This window comes from Cylas formicarius, unplaced genomic scaffold (assembly GCF_029955315.1).
Source record: "Cylas formicarius isolate icCylForm1 unplaced genomic scaffold, icCylForm1.1 PGA_scaffold_4__25_contigs__length_36172078, whole genome shotgun sequence".
NCBI lineage: Eukaryota > Metazoa > Arthropoda > Insecta > Coleoptera > Brentidae > Cylas > Cylas formicarius.
Genome location: NW_026844334.1, coordinates 19,247,652 through 19,272,481, shown reverse-complemented (window position 1 = coordinate 19,272,481; position 24,830 = coordinate 19,247,652). Strand labels below are relative to the sequence as shown.

The 24,830-nt window shown below is 32.7% G+C and overlaps 3 protein-coding genes across 9 annotated transcripts in view; 2 read left to right on the top strand and 1 right to left on the bottom strand.

The window, feature by feature from the left end:
* The window catches only part of LOC132700390 (uncharacterized), a 46,917-nt gene extending 26,785 nt beyond the window's left edge, over window positions 1-20,132 (top strand). For 3 of the 7 annotated variants that reach the window (XM_060667664.1, XM_060667665.1, XM_060667668.1), the window contains 14 exons: window positions 147-351; window positions 616-835; window positions 891-1,001; window positions 1,063-1,222; window positions 1,975-2,230; window positions 2,289-2,605; window positions 3,335-3,540; window positions 3,592-3,699; window positions 15,263-15,551; window positions 15,730-15,756; window positions 15,832-15,987; window positions 16,093-16,242; window positions 16,431-16,504; window positions 18,859-20,132. In XM_060667664.1, coding sequence (XP_060523647.1) covers window positions 147-351; window positions 616-835; window positions 891-1,001; window positions 1,063-1,222; window positions 1,975-2,230; window positions 2,289-2,605; window positions 3,335-3,540; window positions 3,592-3,699; window positions 15,263-15,551; window positions 15,730-15,756; window positions 15,832-15,987; window positions 16,093-16,242; window positions 16,431-16,504; window positions 18,859-19,045 — 2,466 coding nt within the window. In that variant the 3' untranslated portion in view covers window positions 19,046-20,132. Of the gene's footprint in view, window positions 1-146; window positions 352-615; window positions 836-890; window positions 1,002-1,062; window positions 1,223-1,974; window positions 2,231-2,288; window positions 2,606-3,334; window positions 3,541-3,591; window positions 3,700-15,262; window positions 15,552-15,729; window positions 15,757-15,831; window positions 15,988-16,092; window positions 16,243-16,430; window positions 16,505-17,765; window positions 18,438-18,858 lie in introns of all 7 variants that reach the window. The other 4 variants (XR_009618639.1, XM_060667669.1, XM_060667666.1 and 1 more) reach the window with 4 other exon arrangements.
* LOC132700391 (uncharacterized) lies at window positions 7,688-8,651 on the bottom strand. The gene has a single exon (XM_060667671.1). The coding sequence runs from the start codon at window positions 8,567-8,569 to the stop codon at window positions 8,081-8,083; it is 489 nt and encodes a 162-aa protein (XP_060523654.1). The 5' UTR covers window positions 8,570-8,651; the 3' UTR covers window positions 7,688-8,080.
* Window positions 20,133-22,383: 2,251 nt separating the features above from the next.
* Window positions 22,384-24,821, top strand: LOC132701380 (uncharacterized). Its single transcript, XM_060669240.1, has 8 exons — window positions 22,384-22,570; window positions 22,628-22,802; window positions 22,992-23,311; window positions 23,363-23,515; window positions 23,575-23,716; window positions 23,769-23,929; window positions 24,065-24,120; window positions 24,170-24,821. Exons 1-8 carry the CDS (start codon window positions 22,533-22,535, stop codon window positions 24,676-24,678), a joined length of 1,554 nt encoding a protein of 517 aa, XP_060525223.1. The 5' UTR covers window positions 22,384-22,532; the 3' UTR covers window positions 24,679-24,821.
* Window positions 24,822-24,830: the final 9 nt, after the last annotated feature.

The following is a 24,830-nucleotide window of genomic DNA, read 5'->3' as shown; positions in this document are numbered from 1 at the left end:
TTCTACTCATAAATAAACAATATTAACATTACATTACGTTTAAGTGCACGGAGCCGCAGCATACTATCATCACATCGTGAAGTAGCGATACTCAACTTAGGGCGCTGGGTGAATGAATAAATGAAATCCAAATTTTCTTCCTTTAGACCGGCAGATTTACATTTCAAACGAATCAGTTGCCACGACCCGAATCTATAAAAGTCATAGAATCGAAAACGGCGAAAACATTGGCCAATAACCATCGGAGATTTGCTGGAATGTATCAGCAACACCACCAGGAAGAGACGGCATCCAAAGACGGTTCACTGACTGAAGATTCCGGCGTCGGTAGTCATTTTAGCGGATACTTGGGTAAATAACAGGGTGTGCGTAAGTTGGGTCTGAGTCCTATTATAAAGAAGTAACAACGGTATAAATTCTAGCAACAGAGCCAATTTTATTTATAACTTCTGTTATTTAAAACATCTCTGACTTGACTATCTTGTTTCATTGAAAGACTAAATGTAAACCTTTATCCGCAATCATCACAACTTAATAAGGTAGAAAGAAAGATTTTACTCACACCATATAAGTGTTCATAATGAGAGTGCTAGAATATGTAATTATTGTTTTTAGGTGAGAACGATGGTGCGCAGGAAATCGAAAGGCTAAATGAGTCACCGACGTTTGGGGCACGATGGAGGAGTCACCAGAAACCAAGAAACCTAGAAGTAGTCACCACCAGCAAAAACACCTTTGATGTGAGAGACATGAACGATTCCAACGACTCCATAGAAAGTTGTGCTCCACCACCCTTGCCGCAGTTGCCAAGCGCATTTAACGCATCTAAGAATAAGTACAGTATTTTGGTTCTTCTTTAACTGGATTATTTATTATTATTATCTCTGCAGCGCCCAACACGCATTGGGACTAGTACGTGAGAGAACAATTGAGTATCAGCGTCATATAGATTGGGAAAATAGAGGAAGGAAAATTTCGGCGACGTCTTCGGAAGGATTTAGGTAAATTATTTCGATAACGGTCGAAGCAGCGCAATTTTCAAGGGTTCCGTTCTTCTTTTAGCGACGATTATGGAGAGGAAGAAAAGACGTTTAGAGACAAATTTAAAAGTGAAAAATGCTTTATCAAAACAATTCCACACAAAACATTCCTCAAATCAAGAGCTAATGAAATCAAAGAAGCAGCTGATTCCAGTCCGCCAAGTTCAGACGAACAAGATTGGGTATGTTGCGGTTTTTCGAGACCGTTAATTTATTAATAAAGGAAACCCAAAAAAGCACTTTTATTACTATTTTACTATTTTTATTATTATTTATATTTAGTATTGGAGAACCTCTAAACTAAAAAGGCGCATTGGTAATATATGTTTATTTTAATTATACCACAATAACTATAATATAACTAGTGTTAACTACAAGATTGGACAATGAACCTTTGACTACAAGTGAGCTTTCTTTCATTTCAATATAACACGGTAAAACAGAGTGTAAAAACAACTCAGCATAATGCAAGAAAGAAAGCTTCTAAGATGACTAAGACAACGAAGATAATATACAAATATAATGCCAACTTGACTAACACAACTAACTAAAACTGGGAAGAAGTTATAAGACAATAAAGGAGGTCAGAAAGTAATTTTTAAAATATCATTTCCTCCTCTGTGGACAAAATCCAAAAATTTGCTCAATCAAAAATTATTTTTGTTTTATTGGCGCGTATGCCTGGGTAAAACTAAATAACTACATTCAAAGCAAATGACGCCAAGTAACTGACTAATTTAATTTTTTCAATTTTGATTAAAATTAATCATGTTTAAATATTATTTATTTTTATAATAGCACTTCAATTTAAATTTATAGTTTCTTTTTCGCTTTTCTCCCGCAGCTCTATTTTGTTTGATGCCATTCTTTCCAATATATTCAATTCGTTCTTTCTGTGTTTGTTTATCACCGTTGGTTTCGCGTTTTTATTTAGGTTCACGGTGGAGAAGCAATGGCCGACGACATAAGTTTCACCATGAGCTCCAGTGATGAAAGCAAGGATAAACGAGACGATGACAGCGATAACAATTCCATCCCTGCATCGACTGCAGTGATTGAAACGGTTCTGCAGACGTTAGGAACAACGTCTTCGTCGTTCTGCTTCACTCAAGCAACTAGAGACCTAAAGAGTGTGTTTCTTACTTTTGAAGATCCCAATTTCGCCGCAGTAGCTGCATCTAGCACGACGGGTATTTAGTCCATTGACGATTTTGTAACAATTGTTCATATTCGTATTTGATTTTGTAGGTTCTTTATTAGACGACGAAATACTCTCCCCCGTTGAAAGTTTGCTTAGCTGTTCAGACACAGAGGAGTTGGTAAAAAAGAAGTTAATTCATTCATCGTCTAACTCCAAAGATGTCAACGAGAACCTTACCCCCACGTCACCTGCTGGGACTCCTACGAACGCAACTAACTCTCTTTCATTATCAGATGGTAAAGACGATTTTCTTATTGATGATGAGATCGCCGACCAACCTGCGTTGGTGTTTGAGGATACAATTACCAATGACAACAATTTCAGCACTTCGCAAAATAACTCGGAAAATACCCCAACAATTAAGGTATTTATGATAAACAAATATAGGAACTAAAATAGTAGATAATTGTTTCATAAATTAGCTGCTGTATACTCTGGAAAAAAAGAATTATGGGCTGTTTTGGGTGGCCCATATCTGCAACACTAAGAAAAATATTTAAACAAACACTCGGTATATGTGATGGTTCATTTCACCTGCTATCGCTGCGTTTTTACAGAGGTTTTTAAATCCCTACCAAATTTTTTTCCTAAATTGTTAAAGTATTTAAATTTAAAAAATAGTTCTAGAAAAGGAGAATTTTTATTTATTATAATTTTTTTTAATTACAAGATTTTCAACACTTTTTCAACATAAACTTAATTAAAAATTTTATTCACACTGTGTAAAACAAGAAGCATTAACAATAAATTAAAAACAGGACAATTAAAAAAAACTATTTAGGGTTTGAATTATTTATGTTACTAACTTTAATAATATCAAAAATACAAAAAATAAACCCTCTGTAAAAAAAACTGATGAAATTAGCTTTCATATACTGAAGTCCGTGTCACAGAATCTCTTAATTTTGCAGATGTGAAGATCTCAAAATAGTTCAGAATGTTTGCTTACTTCCTTCAACTCTAGAACTTAGTTTTCGATTTTTGCTGATATTCCGGTATTAAATAAGTGGATATTTGATTATAAAATGAAATATACATAATATATTTGATTCGCTGCGACAATTTAATGGAATAGCAATGTAACTTTTTCCAGGATGCAACTCCGAAGCCAAGAAGAAAGGTTTCTGGATCAATTGAAGGAAGTCCTTTAAACATCAAAAGCAGAAAATTCCTTCAGAGTAGAACAGGAAGTTTGGATACCTTGTCCCCATGCGAAAGTATTGCCAGTGATGATTTGATGATGGACTATGATGTCAGCCAAAGTATTAGTCAAAGTAGTGGACTGGATGATTGTGATAGGTAAAAGCTTGATAATTTAGTAAAGTACAAAATAAAATTTAACTTTAATAGGCATAGTTATGGATTTCCATCACTTCAGGAACCACCAGTATTTAAAGAAGCCGAACACTGTCGGACCGCGAAAGACTGGATAGTTAATAATGACCGATCAACAAAAAGGTGAGCGAGTTTTATATAGTCAAGTCTGTTAAAATATGTATAGATAACTATAATATGCTAAACAACTATAAGAAATTCAGGTCTTTGTTGCTCTTTATTTTTGAAAACATGGACAGTTTTCTAATAAATTTGATAAAGAGAGTTGATAATATAGTAATATCCATAATAAATAATAAAACCTCAATTGACTGCTGAAACAGCGTAATCTTAGCGTATGTCTATGAACTGATTATCTCCGCACATTAATTTTAAACTAAGTAAAAAATATAATGGGCTTAGATTGTTAGTTGTTAGCTGTTTATTGATATAATTACATCGTTAATTTTTTATATAACCAAAATTTGCAACAAATAAGTGCAGACCGAAGAGAAACGTTTTGCATAGACGCTCTACGTCGAAACTTGTTATCAATATGTTATTTTAACAACAAAGAGTTTGAAATTAAATTAATTTATTTACCTACTTTAATGCTAATCGTATGCGTACTATCGCATAACTTATCCTTGATCCCCTTTCATTTCTTTCAACCTTCTCATTCTCCGTTAAATGACAAAATTGCCAATACTTTAAATAAATGATAAAAATGAATCAACTTTAACTAAATAAAGGAACTATTACTGCCGAAATTAAATGACAATTAATTTTGTTGTATAGTTACTACTATTACTCTCTCTGCTTTAATTATATGTGGTTTCGAAATTCATGCAAAATCTAAAGACAATACGAAAAGCAATATTGTTTCAAAGCAGTGGGCAATAATTGTTTTACACACTTCGCTCTATTTCACAGTTTAAAAAACAACTGTTTCTTTAGTGAAATACTGTTCCCCAAATCTAACGTTGCGACGTTGCCATGATTTGTAATGAGTCCTCGGTTGGTGCAGGTTGTCTTTTACGAAATTTTCTTCAACACAACATTTCAAGATTTAAAACTCTCATGCATTCTCATGACCACAAAACGGTTCTGTCGGCTAAAAAAGCTTCTTTGAAGTATTCCAATCGCTCATGTCCAATTTATCTAATTAGATCTAATTGCGTTGGTGTTTTATAACGGATATGACGTTTCGTCTTAACATTTTGTAATCCAGGATTTTTTTTCCTATGCCATTTTTTTTTCTTATTTTAACAGAGTATAGAAAAGTGCACCAGAATCTTTACAATTTTTCAACAATTGAGGTATTACGTTAATATGTTGTTGCGTTATTTTCCTTTGAAATAATCCTGTTTAATGTTTTATTTTTAAATTAACGCAACTGTCAGTCGGAAGATAGGAATGGGTTCAACCAAAGGTTCTCTGCATCTTTGTAAATACTAACAAAAATAAATCTTCGCGGCTGGCAAATTTCCATCTTGTTACAAATTCTAATAATATCTTTGGCAACGTCGAAATCAACATCGCTTTTACTTGGCTTTACCTGCCTGACAGGTGATTCAGTTGTGTTTGCGTTTACATCGCCGGTAATAACTCCGTCGGCATTCACAATGAAAATTGCCGTCTGCAGAAAAATGTTGCGCCCTTCGGCAACAAAACGTTGAGTATTTACAAGATTAACTTAAATAATGTGCGGTATTTGCTAATGTATTAATAGGCAGGCAGCGTTATCTATATCGCGGAATATTAGTGATAAAATTTCACAATCGGGGGTGTTTACTTTTAACATGAACGAATCGGCAAAAGTCATGAAAGACAGCATTAACGCTCTAAAAAGTCACAATTGCGGAGGAAACATACCTGTCCCTCTAAACTGCCAGATTAGGTAAATATTAGTTTACATTTTTCTCTTTTTCCACTTCTAAAACTCAAACACAACTATTACACAAATACAGATAAACAATAATTGTTACTGATATCTTTTTTGTTAAATATTTTAATTTAAAAAAAAATACACCTATTTCATTTAAAAGCGACGGTTGGAAAGGGGTTAAATTGCGGATATAGCACCCATGCAACATTATTTTTAAATCATTTTAAATCGACTTATGATAGAATCAGTTCTCGTCCTCTTGGGTCATATGGTTTTTTTTATTTCCATAAACTGAATTTTATTAATTTAAGTTCTGTTATCGCTAGAAAATATTTTATTTCAAATATTTATTCTTTTTCAATTTTTTAAATTTAAGTCGCTTTTAAAATGGTTAAACCTTGTAATGACAGCCTTTGCGTTTGTCCTTCTTAACGTCAATGAGGTTTCAGAGTTTTGAAATAGAAAGTAATTTACCATTTGACGGTTAAATCAATGAATGTTATAATAGTTTGAAGAATTAGGCCTAAAAATCTAAACATATGGAATACACGAAATTGCTTATTGTTGATAATCTATTTTTTTTATTATTTGTAAATTTCTTAAGAAGAAAAAGGAAAGAAAAAAATTTTGTTAAAGGATCCTAATTTTGATATATTTTCGATACCACGTTTCATACACCTATGATCACTGGAAATTATTTACGTAACAAATACTGAATGACGAATGTAATTACATTTTAAGACTATGTGTTACTATCTTATCAGCTATAAGCAATTACGGTACGCAATAATGACATCACGTGCAACATAGATATTATATACCATTCCTTTTTTTAATCTCTAGTGTTTCAAGAAATACCCACCCACCCCTTGACTCGATATTTTTTAATCGAAAGATAAATAAATTGAATGCTTTTGGGTATTTCGTGGCATTTTTGGACGAAAACTAACTGTCGTTATGAATTTATACGTTTCGGAAAAATAAGTATTTTTTCTGTTCCTGTTGTTATATTTCCGCTATAAACGTTAGGCTGCTTTATTCTCGTTCCCAGGAAAGTATTTTATTTTTAAAAGCTCACGGTTTCACGTATCATGTAATTGCGGTAAAGTTGTGTGATACTACACCTTAAACGAAGACGTGGTCATAAAAACCTGCTGTGTGGTGTAATAGATATAATCAGAGCATTAACTATAAAATGGAGGCATTTGTTTTGTTTAATAGGCCATTCGTTTTAAATTTGCGAATGTTGTATATATAAATATATATACATTATAAAGTTGATCTATTCACAGCCGCTGCGCTAACCCTTGAAAGTCTAGAGCTCGGACAATTTAGAACAACCAAAAAATTGTAGAAATATTTTTGCTTATGTATAAGGAGTTTAAACGAAACTGTCACAAAAAATGTTATAAGCTCTACCATTATTTTCCAACGCCTCTATATAGTGAAAATGGGTGTAATTCGAGATATTTTTAGTTCAATAGATCCGTCTCCTTACTGAACACCTTATTTACTGTACTACAGTATTCTAGCTTAATGGTTTCTCTTGTTTCCCTTTTCACTTAATATAATTGAGAAACTTGGAAAAAAACATACAAGTTTAAAGTTTTTGTAATTTGAATAATAGAATAGAATGACAACGACTTCTAATGCCAGGTGCAAATTATTATAATTAAGCAAAGATGGAAAAATTACTAGTTACATTGCGAAACAGGCGGTGACTTCTTTTTTGGTTTTACTCATGTGCTGTTCAAGAAGAGTGTGTATTTTTTATATTTCTTAGGTACGTAAATAAACGGCAGCAAGCATCATGATGTTACTATTTTTTGTTACTGTAGACTGAACGATGATATTTAATATGATTCTCTCCTAATTTTGTTGGATATTCCTTAGAAAAAATTCGATAATGATGATTTTTTGGATCCACGGTTATCACCTTCTTCATTCAACTTTGATAGGACTAATAATGGAAAGTGTTCGCTCTTAACAAGCGTGTACAGCGTGCCTGTGTTTGACTAAATAGCTCATCCCTAGTGGCTATGGCTAGTTTAGTTTTAGTTGCTAAAAGATGAACAGTTGACATAGTTTCATTTCATTATTAACTTTTCCATGTTTTTGTGTTATTTTAATTTTTTTTTATATACCTGCTTATTTTGGATATATTCCTAAATATGCGTCTTTTATATGTTTTTTATAGTTGTTATATACATTAATAATAAATAAACCAGCAAACAAACAAATCATGAGTTATAAAGATAATATTTATTTGTTGTAGAAATAAATTGGAAAACAAGATTATTAAACTATCTATTTAACCAGCTCAGAAACTCAGAAACTAAACCTGAAAAAATAGCATATAAAATTCACTGTTATTCAAAACCATCGATTAACCATACGATCAAACTGGCAATCATAAAAATAATTGTCGCTAACAACTACATTATTCATGTACAGTATCATCGTTTGCATAATTTTAGTTTTGGTTATTTTAGGTTTTCTTAAAATTTTATGTAGTATTAAATGAATAATTAAAAATGTTATTACATATTGCGCTAGAACTTAAAACTAAGACGAAGTCTTCAAAACCAAACTATATATTCGGCATTTCAAATCCAACTATCTAATCGTCGATAACAACTAGTAATTGTTGATTTTGATGAAATGCCTACCGAACACTATCTGGGGCATTTTGATACTTCTCGAAGCTCTAAGGACGTTATTTTCTATTATCAACGGTGCGCTGGGAAAACAATTTTCAAAACTCGAGCAAACCTGCTGAGTCGGATATTTCTTCACATCACTATTCCATTTGGAATAAACTTCAGTGATAATGTTGCCGTTGTTTCCAGAATAACTGATCGTATCATCATCTATTTTACCAGATACCGCAATTCGCCCGTTGTTTCCACAGTAATCCACAAATCCATGGCACTCTGCAATATTCACCTTGCAGTTGTTACCCAACACTTTAAGCAAGCCGTAATTCTTTCCGATGTCCACGCTAATGTTGTTCCCGGTAATTAACAAGAATTTATAATTTGTGGAAAATTGGAGGTTCATATTGTTACCCACATAATTTACGGGGCAAGTGGAATAAAGTTTAGACTTGTCGATCGGAATAACCATCTTCTCCTGCTGTGCGGTTGGTTATTGCAGAATGCGGTTTCAAACTGAACTGCGATAAGATCCTCTAAAATGAATTACATATATACGATGATCCGATCATATATGAACAGTCGTACGGGGATTTTTTTCGATTGCAGATCGATACAAGAGCCATATGACATTGTTTGTAATACCTGCAAACGTCACTGGGGGATAACCCTGTTATCAATATTGACGGGATAATGTTAAAAGTATTTGAAGTTTGGCATGTTTTATCAAATTGTTGTTGTTGGCTAATGAGAGGTTAGAAGTGAAGTGCTCGGTGCTTAAAGAAATTCAGCGTCGTTTCTTCAATCTTCTCTCTACGATTTCTAGGATGAATCTTTATGAGAATGATATGTCTGTTCTAAGTGTATGATGTGTTGGATGCCAAAGAGTACATTACATTTTAACCAGTGTCAAGCATATATCCCTGTTTCATGAAACATAAATTATTGTTTTTTTTTTACTATATTTTTTCATTAGGTGTTGCATGGGATCGAAAAAACAAATTATATTATAATACATGCTATATCATCAAGTACACAGTCATAGAGAACGAATATATATTAGTTAACCCAAATCGAGTAAAGAATTAGAACAATGAATTTCTTTCAAGATGGCTGTATGAAAAGGTGACAAAATTTGAATTATGCATTCGAGAGACTTTTTGAACTAAGTAACCCACAAAGTAATACTTACTGGTAATGTTTTATTATTTTATTTTTTTTTTGTATTTTAAGGTGTATCTTGATTTCGAATAATTAAATTAAAATTAAAAGAGAAAATTATCGACTTTACAATTTTAGTTTGCGAGATCAATATTTAGTAGTAACTAGTATAAAAAGTGTATATTTGCTACGCGAAGCATAAAGTTTCAGATAAAATCAAGAGCTGTAGTCGTGCTGAATGTAATAAATAAACCGCTTTACATACAAAAATATAATAAAGTATTTTAAAACCAAATATTTTTATTTGTCATGTCAAAGTTTTTTACACGTTAATTAATATAAACTATTTAACAGTACACAATCACCTAAAATGTTTTTTAAGCAAAGAGTGTGGTTAAATTTAAATATTCTTAGATAGCGAGAGGTTAAGCGATGTTTGTATATGATTAATAAGAACGAATGCAAAAAAATAATGGATAACTTTAGGGAAACATTAAAAAAAAGTGATACAGAATAACTAAAGGCGACAAAGTAGTTAGATATAGAACGTTATGTTTCAAAACTCTTTATATCTATTTGAGATAATGCAAGAAATTTGAGTACTTCTATTACGACATCTTCTGAAAATTGAAAAGTAATAATTTTATATCCCATAATGCATTAATAATTAATGACACTGTAAACAAATTTAATTTAAATTAAATTGGTCATAAACGTGCTAAATTGACATGAGGCGCGAACATTTTAATTGAGTCAATAAATTGCAAAATATAATAAACAAATTCTACTGAAAACTCTCTCTTGTGCGTTGATGCTTGATCTAAATAGCTTTCGTCAAACACTCTTTAAGTACGTTAAGGTTAAGTTGTTTCACAATAATTACCGATCAATCTCACCGAGCCATAATTTCCTCTTTCGTTTAGCGAACATCCGCACACCGACTACTTGGGTTGAGCAACTCCATCATTATTTTTATGCGGCGAAGCAAAATTACTCTTAAGCGATCTCATAATTTCCTGCCTACCACGTTCCGCCCAAACGCATTGAAGACGTTGTTGCTTTCGAACGCATTGCTAGGAAACTGTGCCATTATGTTTCTCAATGGATTCGCGCTCACGGTTTAAGACAAAAATCAATAGTTTTCGCTTATATTATAAAAAAATCCATTTGGGGGCCTTTGCAGTGTTTTTGCATGGAAGATTCAGTGGAAATTTGCATCTTTACATATCGCCAATCCTGGAACGAAACCATGCATGCGTAAAGTTTTATACAAGCGCTTCTAAAGCGGTAATTTGAAATGCAAAAATCTCGATTGAAATATTTATTCAAGGCACGCTACTTGAAACTAAATCACAACAGATATATCATGGCGAATATAGTCATAAGAAATATGCATTTTGAGAAGAATCTAAACACGAAACAAAAATATGGTGTATTACCCATGTGCTAAAAAAAGATGAAAAAATGGTTAAGAGAAATGCTGTGAATAATTTTAAAAGTAGGCAGAAATTTTTAATAAATAGTCACGGGATTTTAGCCATAGGACTGTAACCTTTGACAATTCTGATGGTCACTTTAGACGTCACTCAGTGCTGTTTCGTAAAAACTTATCTAAAAACTAATTGTCGTACAAAAAAAAAAGTTATTCAACACTTCTTTAGTCGTTGTTACTAAAGTTACATTTAATAAAAGTAATATTCTATTAAAGGTACTACACCTCTGGCACCCCTTATCTTACTTTAATTTGATGGCATATTCAATGAGATCCCAGTATACCTTTATGTTTACAAAGTAAATTCTAATTTTAAGTATAATCTGCAAGAAGCCAAGTTTCTATAAAACAATATGTAGTGTGATATCTCTTTATCATTTCGGAATATAAATATAAATTCATAGTTAAATGGCAAAATCGTGTTAGTTTTTAACAATGTTGGTATATTGCCATGACATTTAGCAATATGCCGATAAAATTGCTTAATGGCTACGACGTAATATAAGATCACTTTTCGCTTGATCAACCTACTTATACACGAATTATAAATGCATGTCTTTGGAATGTGTTGACGACACCTTTACCGTTTTTTTCCAATTGTTTTAAATAAATTATCTATCGGAAAGGGCAGCAAATAGCTTGACGATTACATTTTCGTTCGTATTTCCTTTTCAATTTCGTCGTTAGCTTACTGCCTGGTACCGCGTTTAATGACGCTCCAAAAAGGTATTTTATTAGAGTTACGCTCGACTGCAGGATAAATAATAGCTCTTCGAATCAATAGCCGCAACAACCTACTCGAAAACAGAAATAACATTCAAGATGCCGATCTTCAAAACAGCGGAGTCGTTCATCCGAACGAGAAATGTAGGTTTGGAAATACATTTTCGGAGATTGCTGTCAATCAGACCGTGACGTTAATATCGACTTTACGGAAATTAATTATTTAAAAAAATTGCTTTGGTAAGCAACGAGCGGAATATGAATGTATCTGATATTTTCTGTTAAAGGGTGCAGGAATTTTTCAGGAGGAATTCTAAACAACAACACAATTTTATTTTTTGATGCCATTGTCTTGTTGAAGAGAGTAGGGCAAATACTTGGTATTTTTATTATATCACAAATTTTCAATAAAATGGTAAAATTTGTTTCTTTTTTAAGCATTTTTATGAAAATTCCACACTTGTAATTTTTAACCAACGAAAACATGTTTTTTTGACACCTGGCTACTGGTGTGGTGGTGTGGAATTTTCTTATCAAATTTGACGTTTACTGGTATTACTAGTGAAAATTTGACACCAGTGCTTTTTAACCAATCAAAATTGATTTTGAGATTAATAAATGAAAATTTTGCTTTCTTGACAGCTATAATAAAAGTAGTTACGTTTTTAGTTTCAAACGGTTTTGGCATCAAAATTTCGGGTCTAAATTAATCGCAGAAAATTTTTCTTCGGCCGTGATTTTTACCAAAAGTTATCGTGTATTCAGTGTGGTTGTGTGTATTAAAAACTGCGAGAAATTATTTAATTATTTAATCGCCCTTATTAGAGACCAGAAAAAGAGTAAAAATGCAGTGGTGGAAAAAAGTATGACAAGTATGATTTTTTGTATTCCATATGTACATAACCTTTTACTATTTTATTTATAAAGTAATGTTTGTTATGTTCTTTTTATAATTTGTGTTCTAAATTATTCAGTCTTGATTTTACGTTGCAAATATCGTATAAATATTGTTATTTATCATGTCCAGTGGTCGTTACTTTTCATCTGAATTCAGACAAAAAATTATAGATTGATTTGAAATGGGGAAAAAATCGGTTATTGCAGTCTTTAAATACTTTTGTTGGGAGGACCTCTTAAAACTACTTTCTAAAACCATTTTAAGAATATCGAAACTGAACCCCCGAAAATCATCCAGACAAATTAAAAATGGAATCCGGCATTTGCCATTGAAGTAATTAATATAGCAGTAAAAAACAATTTAATCAATGAACGTCTTCATGGAAAAGGTGCTGTTTAAAAACCGCGTCCCTCATGAAAAAATAGAAAGGGCCGAATAGAGTTTACCAAGAAAAAAATTGAATACAGATTTTTGAACTGAGAAAATTTCCCCTGTTTCGGTATACAATGTGTAAGAAGACCAGTTGGTGTAAAATTGAAGGCAAAGAACCAAATTCTTGCTCTAAAACATGAGGAATGATCTGGATATGTTTTTCTTGAGCTGGGACAGGGCCAATCATTCAGGTACAAAGGAAAATGAACCAATTTCAGTACAAAGAGGTATTTTAAAATACAGTTACAACAGGACAATTAAACACACATTAAAGTTAGTGAAATAACGGTTTATTGAGAAAACCTAACTATACTTGAACGATCATCCCAATCGCCCGATTTAATATATTTGGATGTCTTGCATCAGCGTACTCGAATTCTAAAAATCAACAATCGACAATCGCAGTGTTCGCCACAACAGTGGGTTGATTCTATGCGTTAAAGATACCAGGCCACATCAGATGCTCGAAAATTCGACAAAATAACAAAAATAATAAGACATTTTTTTATAAAATAGTTTTCCATATAATAATAAAAATTTCCATACTTATATCAAATCTTAATATTTAAAAATATGAATTTGAACCAAAACATTACATTGTGAAATGGCGAAATAGTATACAGTTATGCTTATGATAAATAAAATTATTGAGATGTTAGCCCTACATTCAAACTACCATACAAAAATAGTATAATAGTAACTAGGAGTAAGTAGTATATCTAGCAATATATTTACTAATATTAAGGGATTTATTTTACACATGTGTCAAAACAAATCAAATAGCTCATTAAGTTCTTACTATGCTAATTGGCTCTTTATTGTTAATCAGCTAACTAACACTTGGGACAGCTAAGTATAACTAATTTGTTTTCACACCTTTTATCAAATTTATTAAATATATTTAAATTTATTAAGATTCCAAAAGTGGAGTAATATACTCAAGAGAAAACAAACAACCTCGTCCACAAAATGCGTCAATACGTCAGAACACGTTTCGATAACTCAAGTGCTCATTTAAGCTACGGCTTATAACACAGAAAATAAAAACCCTGCCCTCCACCCTCAGCCCGAAACTGAAAAAGCATTTTGCATTACATTAGTGCGGATAAGGTCGAGGACATTTCTCTTAAACTTATTATTTCAATGGATTTTTAATACTCAAAATTCAAATTAACAATTTAAGAATATCGTAGAAAACTAATTTTCAATTAGAATTATTCATGATAATTAGTTGTGATTCTTTATTTGGTCCGATCTCGCAAAGAAGCGAGGCACTCCTCAGTAAATTTAAAACGACTTTTGCAATTTGGTTTCAATTCTACGCAAAGTATAAATTCAAAAAAATGTATTCCTCGATGTATGCCAGTAAACGAATTCCTCCGAAAATATGATGTGCATCAATTCTGAGTGCACGAAACTTACTTTTCAATCAATTAATGTAAATAAGACATATTACATTAAATGCCAACTGCTATTGATTTCAAACCTTCGGTAAAACTCTTAAAATCATGTGGACTTTATAAAATATTCTCGAAAATATAATTTTTGGCTATGTTATTAATGCTATGCTATTGATGCTATCTTCGTTAGTGATTTGTTTTCTTTCACATGTCGATTGTCTACATTTATTTTGCCGAATTCTCACTAAACGACTAACTTTCCTGCTAATGGAGAACTCTGGTCTGTCGGCGCAACCGCGTCAGTTCTCTTCGACGCTGCAATCGAAACGCGTCTCTAAAATGTGACCTGCTTAAATTCCGAGTATTCCGGGGTCGAAATTGGTTTTTCAAGAGGCATGACTTTCGTTTTTATTTTCTTGCTACCAGCGTGCCTTGTAGTGCAGCCCCAACACACACAAAACTTATTTTCGATAATCTACACGTTGTAAATAAAAAATATATATTTTTATTGCGCAAATATAATGAATAATGGCACATTTATTAGAACAAACAGAACCACGGAGTTAAGACTCAATAAATCACCATCTTTTGCGAGGAGAGATAATATCATTTCGACACTCGTTAATAAATCCGAATCATCTAGCGAAGATATTAAGAACACACTTGCTAAAAGGTAATTTTATTGTAATAGGATATTAAAAGCTAGTCCAATTTTTAGTTTTATTTGTTTTTTTTTGCGTAGCTTCCATATCTACAGTTATTTAAAAGAAAATAAATACCATTCTTGTTGAAACGTCTCGACACATAGAGGTATTCTCGTTTAACTGTTGACTCGTCATCACAATCAACATGACCTTTTATATCACCATTAAAGGGTTTCCTGAATTCCTTGAATTTGAGGGATCGGATGCATTAACTCATTGGATCATTACTTGTGATATATGATACACTGCATATGTGGTACAATTACTTTATTATTATGGCAGAGCGATTTTAATATCTAGTTTTAATAAGCGACCGTTAAAGAAAAAGGACGTTATTTTCCAATATTATTTCCAGCACAAACTCAAGAGCACGCCTTCTTTCCCGATCACGAACCGGAACGCCTAATTCGGTACCAGATTCACCCCGTTCGCTGGACAGTCGAATTAATTTGCGTCATACCCAACGTCCTTCCTCTACAAGTAGTCCAATAAGATCGCGCTTTTCTCATTTGCCTAACCAATCTGAAGGTCTAGACTCAGACAATGACAGTATAAGGCTTGACAGAACTAACCATACTGCCATCAAGCAGGACATTGTAGGCATAAAAACCATGCTGTTGAAATTGAGAAGGGTCCTAAACGAGGTAAGTAACGTGTTCTTTACTAAAATCGCAACATCTAATTCCCGCTTAATTAATTTTGTGTTGATTTTGGTGGATTTAGTTTGTATTTTGTTTTGTCTAGCGCATGATGTTCGTTTAAATGTTGCCTTTTAATTATTTTAATACTTTTTTGCATGTTCTATGTTCGTCTACTCAATAGCAGATAGAAGAAGATTTATTGTTGAGGGTAAGTGCATTATATGATTAGCCAAGCTTTAAGTTAGTGCAAACTGTGAAATTATTTTTTTTTCTACAATTCCAGTCGGATACTCACAACCCATTCGAGAACCAGGTTCTAGCGAATGGGCTCTTCAACACTATCTACCCGACGGAGCAGCCAAATGCACAAAACGAGGACAACATGCAAGAAGCTAGATTGGAATTGGCGGACCTAAGACGACAAGTCATCTTTCTTCAGGTAATTGTGATATCGCCAACCTACCTTCTTGCTCTTAGGCTTCTGATTTGGAAATAAAAACCAAACGAAGTAGTTAACACTGGGATAAATTAAATTTTGATTCAGGGCCAACTAGAAGATAAGGAAAAAGCGGTACAGCATCTGCAGGAACAAGTGGTGCAGCTCGTAGATCAAAATTATCAATCCAACTCCGCACCAGCTTCTACTATCACATCGGACAGTCTAAGATGTAACGCCGCAACACAAACAGACCGGGTAATTAACTAGATATATGTAATTACAGTTTACTTGGAAACTAATTTTATATTTGACCAACCTTTTATGTTAATACCATAAAGATATGAAAACTGTTAAGATGCAGTATCGAAACTAGTCATTTAGGCTTTACCAGCCTGTCACTGGGAAGCTTTGGATAGCAGATAATTCTCTAAAATATTTTCAAGATTCGCCCTATATCTGCCGGTCCATCTCTACTAAATGGTTCTTCCGTTGACGGATCGCCGGGTTCGTTAGTCAGGTAATGAATTAATATACGATTTAGTAGAATTTCTTCGTAGTTTTTTTCAAACAAATAAAAACTAACTTTGTACAAAACTATTAACATTCAATTCTGCTGTTAAATATTTTCTTTGAAGCCTGATTTAATGTTAAATTAAATGAAGAAATTAACGCGCGTTAGAAGGTTCTTTTCAACCGTGATTATTACGAGAACGTTGTAAAAATAACCTTCAAAAGGTCGCTAATTTATTAGTTATAATCTTAATCCTAATGTGTTTGTTGCTTAACTTCACATCTATGTTTACGAATGTTGCATACATACGCGGTGTCAAGAAATTCAATACCCAGATTCGAGGCACATATTTTTCAAGTTGAAATAAGACCTTATGGAATATACATACTTTCAAATATGTAACCGTGATTACAAATTAATAAGGACACTGGCCAAAACCCTTCTTAAAAACAAATTGTTAAATTAAGTACACTATATTGCTTGGAAACTTTTCAAATTTTATCAAAAGTGATAAAATTTTGGATTTGGACCTTCCAAATTACACAAAATGCCCAGAATATTGCAAAATGTAAAAAAAAACCTTAGCAGACCTTAATCAGGAGCGTAATATATTATTATTATTTTATATATTATTAAAAATGTGCAAAGCTTCTAGAATTATCAGGTTAAATTCTGAAAGAAAAGGTCAGCCTAAAATCAATCGAACAAAGTCATACAAAGCCAAAACAAGTTCGAGATCATTGCAAGGTGAACTACCACGTTATTTAAAACAAAAATAATCAGTACGCAGCATTTAACCGTATCTTTTTACAAATCGAGTTAAAACAATCCTTGTTTCACTGAGATTTTACGTTTAGATAACAGGGATTCACAATTTCCTGAGGATTTTCGAAAAAAAATTCAATAGCGCTGTGATTTGGCTATTGACATTATGAGATATCGATACCATCACCGTCGAATTGCCTTTTTTAATTATCGATTTTCAACTCGGATGCATTTAGGACTGTAGTTTTACTAATTACTAATCATTTTATTTATCTAGAATCAAGCCACATTCCAATGCAAAATTTATTCGAATGTTTATGGAAGTTTTATTGAATGTTATACTCGTCGTTACCTCTAAGTTGTTTTTTATCAAATGTTTTCGAAAAATGGCAATCGGATAATCAATAGTTATGAAACATAAAAGTGACTTTCTTTGGATTTAGAATTGTATATTATTTTTTATGCTGCTTCTCGTCATTGCGTTCCTGGGTTGGGACTACAGCTTTAGGATTGGGAAGGTAGTATTGGCAGACGTCATATTTGGTGTGACTGTCCTTTGTGCAATTAATTTGTTGTGCCTTATAAATTTGATGTACTCATGCGGCTATTGCGTTTTGGGTAACACTAGTAACTTCTAAAAGAAAACTAGTCTATACAAATAAGTTTTTCAAATAGCTTTAACCAGATCTAATTAGTTCTACAAACTGGTGCATGTTTTAAAATTTAACACTGTAGCAGATTTAGATTGTATAAATATTTTCATGTGGTGGAAGATATTGTTATATGTGTTAATTATTTCAAAAGTCTCGTTAAATAACAATCGGACCAAGACATAAATTCAATTTTGTTTCAATTCAATGCTGGGCAAGGGTTTTAATAGAATTAGTTCAATTTAACTCAAACATTATGATACGAAATTAACCAGCATTCTAAACGAAATGAAATTGAATTTTGCCCCACAGTAAGAGAACGGTTGTTAAAATGTAAGTACCTAAACTTTGTGATGTTATAGGAAATTTAATAATAATAATAATACCACAATTGAACATAAAATAGCTTTAACCATATAAGAAATAAAAGCAGTTAATTTGTTATCCGTTTTAAGTGCCTTCATAAATTACCAGTGCTTGTAATATAGTATTTCTATTTTCATGCTTCCCTGTAGCAATTTCGGGTAAGCTTAGTATTGGCAGATACCTTATGCACGTACATTCTCGGTTTTGGACACTATTGATATCGACCGTGTTTTTCCAAACCGGGATACAATTTTTTCACATAATCCATAAATAAATCTTTAAAGGAAATATAGATAAACATTACCATAATTTTAATGAATTGAAATAATTTCAAGTTCAAAGAACAAAAAATTGTTGAGTTTTGATTTGAAAAAAAAATAGTTTAATTGGAACTACTAAAAAATCAACTAGACCAACCTATTTAAATTGAAACCCGAGTTTTTATATGTTACATTTAATTGAATCTAAGTAGGAAATGATTTCTTCGCATTTCTCAGTTACTACTTTCTTACTTCTCTGGCTATCCAAATATTTGAAAATGTCACTTAAATTGCAAATGAAAAATAAAATTTGTTCCAGTGCGAATGAATCGTCTCAGAGCAAGCGGCATAATCGCATCGCGCAGAACAGCTCACGTTCACCTACAAAAAGGTCACCAAGGTTATGGTGTCGACCTGATGAATCACCATCACCACAGCGCTACGCTTCATCAATTCCGAGAAGAGCGACTAGTCGTAGTAGAACACCGGCTTCCATATCATCGTAATTTGGGAAACCTATTTCTTGGAGTATGTCTTCTATGTTTTTCGGATTTTTATTGGGCAATTTAACTGCCGCATGTTTTAAAAACGAAAGCGGTATTTGGCCAATTATAGGAAATCGGTAGCGGTCATAGAGTGCCTAACAACATTGCGTAAATAACTTGCACTATAATTTCGAAAACCATATGAGGGCTACGCGTCTGGATACACGACTTATTACACATTCCTTCTCTATTTTATTATCGATTTTAACAGGCCACCAACACTAAAAAAAATTATGCACTCATTATATTTTTCCTTGAGGTTTACAGTAGCTGCGTGTAGTATTTGAATAGTTGCATGCATCATGCGATGTGGTTCACTGCTTTTCAGTTAAGTTAATACCACATCAGTGATGGACCACTTTGGATAATGTCGAGAGTCCATTTAAATAAATGTCTAGTATTAATCGACCTCTTCAAACACTTTAAAATCATATCGAAACTTACAGGGTTAGGGTCAGTCAGTCAGTCAGGTCAATATTAAGCAATGATCTAGGAGGCGACACTCTGCCATAAGAAAAACTTGATCTATATATTATATATAAGATCTAGGTACCGATTTATATTGGTCGTATCGCTAACTAAATTTGGCCGTACATTCCATCGTTACGCGTACTTGCCCAATAGAAATTTATGTAACTCGCTGGTAATGTTCCAAAATATTTTTGTATATTAAGAGTAAGGTAACTTTTTGACTGTGATTTTATTTAATAGTAAAGTTTCTTTTTTTAAACTAATAGGCGAACATAGCCAACTAGCTACGATAATATTGAATTAAAATTATAAAATTAAATTAAAAAAGTTATTACTGGTATGCAAAACTTGCCTCCAAAATTATAGCAAAATTTTATTCTATTTATTTCTGAGATAAATTTCACGTATTTCCGAAAACTCGGCTTACGTTTTTTCGTAACTTTTGTATATTTTGAACGTATTTATTTGTTCAATGTAGAATTCCATTTTTTTTACATTATGAAAGCTTATCGTCAGTCCGTAAGTATTAATAATGTAATAACTTAGAAATATAGCCGTAATAAATGATTCATTCTAATGGGTGTTTACGTTTCCGGTCTCGCAAATAATTCACTCGGAGGTTTCTTCTCGAAAACCTTTAAAAATAATATCCAGAACTCACCAAGAAATAATGAGGAAAGAAAAAATAGTTTAACATCAAACGGGACAAAAATCATCAATAAAATTAATATTGTAAAGGAGAATTGTTACTAGTAAATTAATTGTTTTCAACTCGCATATTTTAGAAGCTAGAGGGAAGCTATTATATACAAATTTAAAGCATTTTAATTAAACAATTACGAAAATTCGAAGAATACTCTAAAATAATTATAAGAAGGGACTTTTTTATACCAGCTTAAATAAGATTGCTTTCGAAAAATCGACGGTGTGCGGGGCAAGCTCGTAGCAAGTAGCCCGAATCACCTTTTTATTTTAAAAAGAAGGCGCTTCGCGGATTCTTGTCCTAGAGGGACGCATTATTTTTCTATCGTGCTTCCGCGGACCACTATGGAACTTTCGCAAAATCGATGTAATTCGATTGTGAATATACCCTGTATAAAGTGTCCTTCACATCTCGTCGAACTTGAAAGTTACAGCACACTTCGGTAAATATTAAAATTTGTACTGGTAATTGCAATTTAAAATTATATTTTTTTAAATATCTTGCGACCCCTGTATTATAGACGAAACCTTAAACTGTCTAGTACTGTTCATATTAAATTATCACGTATCAAGTATCGCCAATAATTCACTCACAAAACCGGAAATTTCTAGGATCTATTAGAATTTTTTGCCCACAAACGACGTACCCTGTATATAATTCCAACAATGTTCGAAATTTTTCCAGTGGAGTAAATGGTTTTCGAAAAACTACTTGTAACCTGAAAGCATGCAATAGGTGGTAATATTAAATGACGTCATCGCGTGTAGATTGAGGGCGAGAAATAGTGATTTTCATTTGGATTTTTTCAAATATCTCGAATAGCGTATGTGATAGACGAAAACCGTAAATACAAAAAATGTAGCCCTTGATATAGCCTATAACACTGTATGAACGGATTAGATATTGTTTGTACGAATTTTGATTTACGGTTAATAATTTACTCTCTAAAAGAACAATTTTCAGGGTCTTGTAGATTTTTGTCTATAACTAGTACACCTTGTATATAATCGAAAAAATGCATGAAACAAAAGTTATAGCACCGAGTCTCCCACGTATTACGGATGTAAAATTTTTCGGATCCGATAAACACAAAAAAAAAATTAAAAGAAAATACTTCGCGTTATTTTATTGCTCCCAATTTAAAGGGTCTAAATGCGGGTCCAGACTTCAACTTCTCTCCCAAGTCTGAAGTCGGTAGCTACAAATTTGGAGTACTTATTATGTTTTTTAATATTGCACGGAATATCGCCAACACCCTGTACAATACTTAAAAACCGCAAATACAAAAGTTTAAGCTGTCTATATGGGCTATATATTTGAAATTATTGTCAATTTTCAATAAAAGGGGGACCCATGTTTCAGTTTTTTTTAATTTGCTGCGCACCCTATATATTTTATATAACCGTATCTTCTGCTTCTTCTGGTTCAAGAATTCTTTTGGTCACGTAAACAGTTTTTGAAAAATGTTTTTTTTTTGGAGATCCTTGCACGGGCGATTTTTAATTTTTTTAGAAGGAAAACGGACAAACAAAAAAAAAATTTTTTTTCGACGGTGATCATATCTGTACCAACGGCGATCCCGTAGGACCTACCGTTACCGAAATATAAAATTTTTATACGAACGCAGATACTTTCGAAAATTCGATTTCATTGATTTTCGAAAGTAACAAAATATATCTTAGTTTCGAAAATTACCTTATTGATGTTCAAATTATAAAGACAGCTTTGAGTTGTTCTCACAGCGAAATGATCTATTTGTTAGTAGAAAAATAGAAAAAGTTCAATTTTAACTATAAAAATTAAATTAATTGAGAAATGAACGTCTAGAATTTCTAATAGTAATTTTAAAATAAAGAGAATGGGAAATTTTTCAGTTTTACCGCCATTGGGAAACCAATCATTTTGGTTAAAAGTACTTATTCAATTTTACTGTAAATATGCACGTGGTTTGCTTATTCAAATCGATGAAAAAAAATTAAATTTAAAACTTTTTTTATATTAAAAATGGATTATATCCTTTATGTACGTTATCTAAATTCCAACAGAATAACTGCGGACAGCCAATTGAATTAAATTATCGATTTTTTTAAGCTGTTAGGCAACCAGGGCCACGTGCCCGCATGCGTATGCCTACACTGAGAATGCCGCTAGAATGTTGTCCCAATTTAGCCCAACTATAAGCTTTTGCAATGACGAAACTTAAAAATAAAAATCGTATTTTCTCGTGCGGTTTTGCTCCTGAAATTAAATGGAGTTCTCCGCACCTTAACTCTGATGTTTATAAATAAACTCGTTGTGCAAGCATCTGCCAGGTGAGTACAATAAGGTAAAATATTTAAACGCAACAAACATAACCTGAAATATTGTAGCACAAACAGAATGTCAAATTATATTTACAAATTTCTACATGCCGAATTAACTTGCATACCAGGAGAAATAAACAAAATTATTGAAAATTACTACAGCAACGCCCATTGCAATGGGGCAACCTGGCTGTTTTTTTTATGGAACGTTTTGCATGTTGTCTACGACAAATGTTTGCACGTAAGATGTTGCATTACAATAAGATTTTATCGAAAATTGGTTTGATTTTTACCGTACCACTGTTGGACTTATATTTTAAAGAAAAAATGTTTAAAATTCCTATTTCAAAAATTGACGAAAAAAATGTTCGGTAAAAACAGTTTTGATAAGGTCTTTGAGTCTGCATCCTAAATGACAATTCCACTTCAGGCGTTCTTGCGGAGGCTGAAATTCAAGCAACATGTCTGTTCGAGAATAAAAGATAGTTTATGGTACTTGGGCTTTTCTGGCACTGTCTTGATTTACTGCGGGGCAACTTTGGCGCTAAACGAGATGGAATTATTTAATTTTAAACGAATGCATGTTCCATCAGACACAAATTTATCAGACCAGGTTGTTCTGGGATATACTTTAATATGCACCTTTTATCTGCACACCGCCTTCTGGGAAGGAATTAAAAATGGATCGCTAAGCTCATTCATCAAGTATTTGTTTCTAGCGTTTTTGTGTATATTTTCATACATACTGAGGTAAGTTTAAAGCGAAGAATGAGTATCAGCGATATGACCATACATTTTTAGGATATTGGAAGTAATGTATTCTTTAACGGGCCTTATTAGTATAACGCAAGTTGCAACTGAACTAACCAGGCTGATTTACAGCCTTTCCAGAAAAAATACCTATTTGTCGTCAATGCTTATCTTTGGCCTATTTGCCCTTACATTGGGGCTCTAGTGAGTGTATTCAGAGTAAACAATATACATTTCTTTTCACATACCTATTTCGTTTGCAGTGTTCTTCTTCAACTAATTGTTATACCCCTAACTTTTGCAGTGCCACTCGGCCTAAAAATTTTGTCAGATTATCCGAATGTTATGCTAATATGTTTATATTGCTCTTTACTCGTTTGGTTGGTACTAGACATTTATAAATCGGTAAGGTTTAACGCAGCTTTCAAAACACGCAATTGGTAATAACTACCCGCAGGTTGTACTCAATTTCTTTGATCATTGGCTGTATCATTCCAAGGCAAATGAAAATGTACCATGCACAAACAAATTTTTAGAATGCGCACTATTTCAACCAAGGAATGACGACGCCTATCATTTGCAAATATTAAGAAAGGAAATGAAGGAACGTCAGCAAGAGTAAGTAATTGTCAAATATTTATCTGAATATTAGTACTCAGTTGACTACTACTATTACTAGTGCTAAAGGCTTGTGTTTATGAAAATTCTACATATTGTTCGATTATTAAAACTACATTTTTCATTGTGTTTTAGATTGATATCAAGACGCAAGCCTAAAAACCGGAGTATGCTTGTACAAACCTTGAAGTGTAAGTCATTTCATCAGTCTTTGAAGGCATCCGTGATACTTTTTTTCAGGCATGGTTGCCATTAAAAGAAAATTAAATCAGAAACGATTATCAGAAAGTTCAGACTCGGAAGATTCCGAAAAGTCGGATGAATTGATTAGGAATGAAGATGTTTCCGATATCTCTGTTGATGGCAACAAAGGAGAAGATAGATCTTCTGATGAAGGTGCGGATAAGGAATCTGATGATAGTAGCGATTGTAATAAGATAGTTATAAATAGCGAGAGGCCTTCGGGTGAAAATCGTATTAAGGCAGGCATGGAAGATTATTCAAATAACGAGGACTCTTGTGATGAAATTTCGGATGGTAGCAGTAAAGATGATACCGATATATCTGAAAAGTCTGTTCGTGAAAATATTGCATATAGCAATACAATTGATGAAAGTAAAGAGAACGATGGAGATGTAGAGGAGAAACGTAGTATAATTTCTGATTCACCGCCAAACAACTCCCCTAGCAGTAGTAATGCAACAAACGAAACTTCTAATTTAACTCTGGACAAAGAAATTCCGGAATGAAATGCAGGTATTTGTGTACCTACATCATCTTAACAATATTTAGCCATGTTAATTCCTAGAGTTCCTAGAGTTAAGCAATTTTCAACGCACAGTACGTAGGTGTTCTAGTCACTTGCCTTGCTAATAAACGTAATATCGCGTTATTTAGTTTT

What these genes read in the sequence shown, in the direction of transcription:
- LOC132700391 (XM_060667671.1), bottom strand. Translation starts at nt 8,569, where the DNA reads ATGGTTATTCCGATCGACAAGTCTAAACTTTATTCCACTTGCCCCGTA.
- LOC132701380 (XM_060669240.1), top strand. Translation starts at nt 22,533, where the DNA reads ATGTTTATAAATAAACTCGTTGTGCAAGCATCTGCCAG. An exon ending in ATGAAGGAACGTCAGCAAGA is followed by an intron (nt 23,930 to 24,064) that starts GTAAGTAATTGT and finishes ATTGTGTTTTAG; the next exon opens with ATTGATATCAAGACGCAAGC. An exon ending in GCTTGTACAAACCTTGAAGT is followed by an intron (nt 24,121 to 24,169) that starts GTAAGTCATTTC and finishes ACTTTTTTTCAG; the next exon opens with GCATGGTTGCCATTAAAAGA.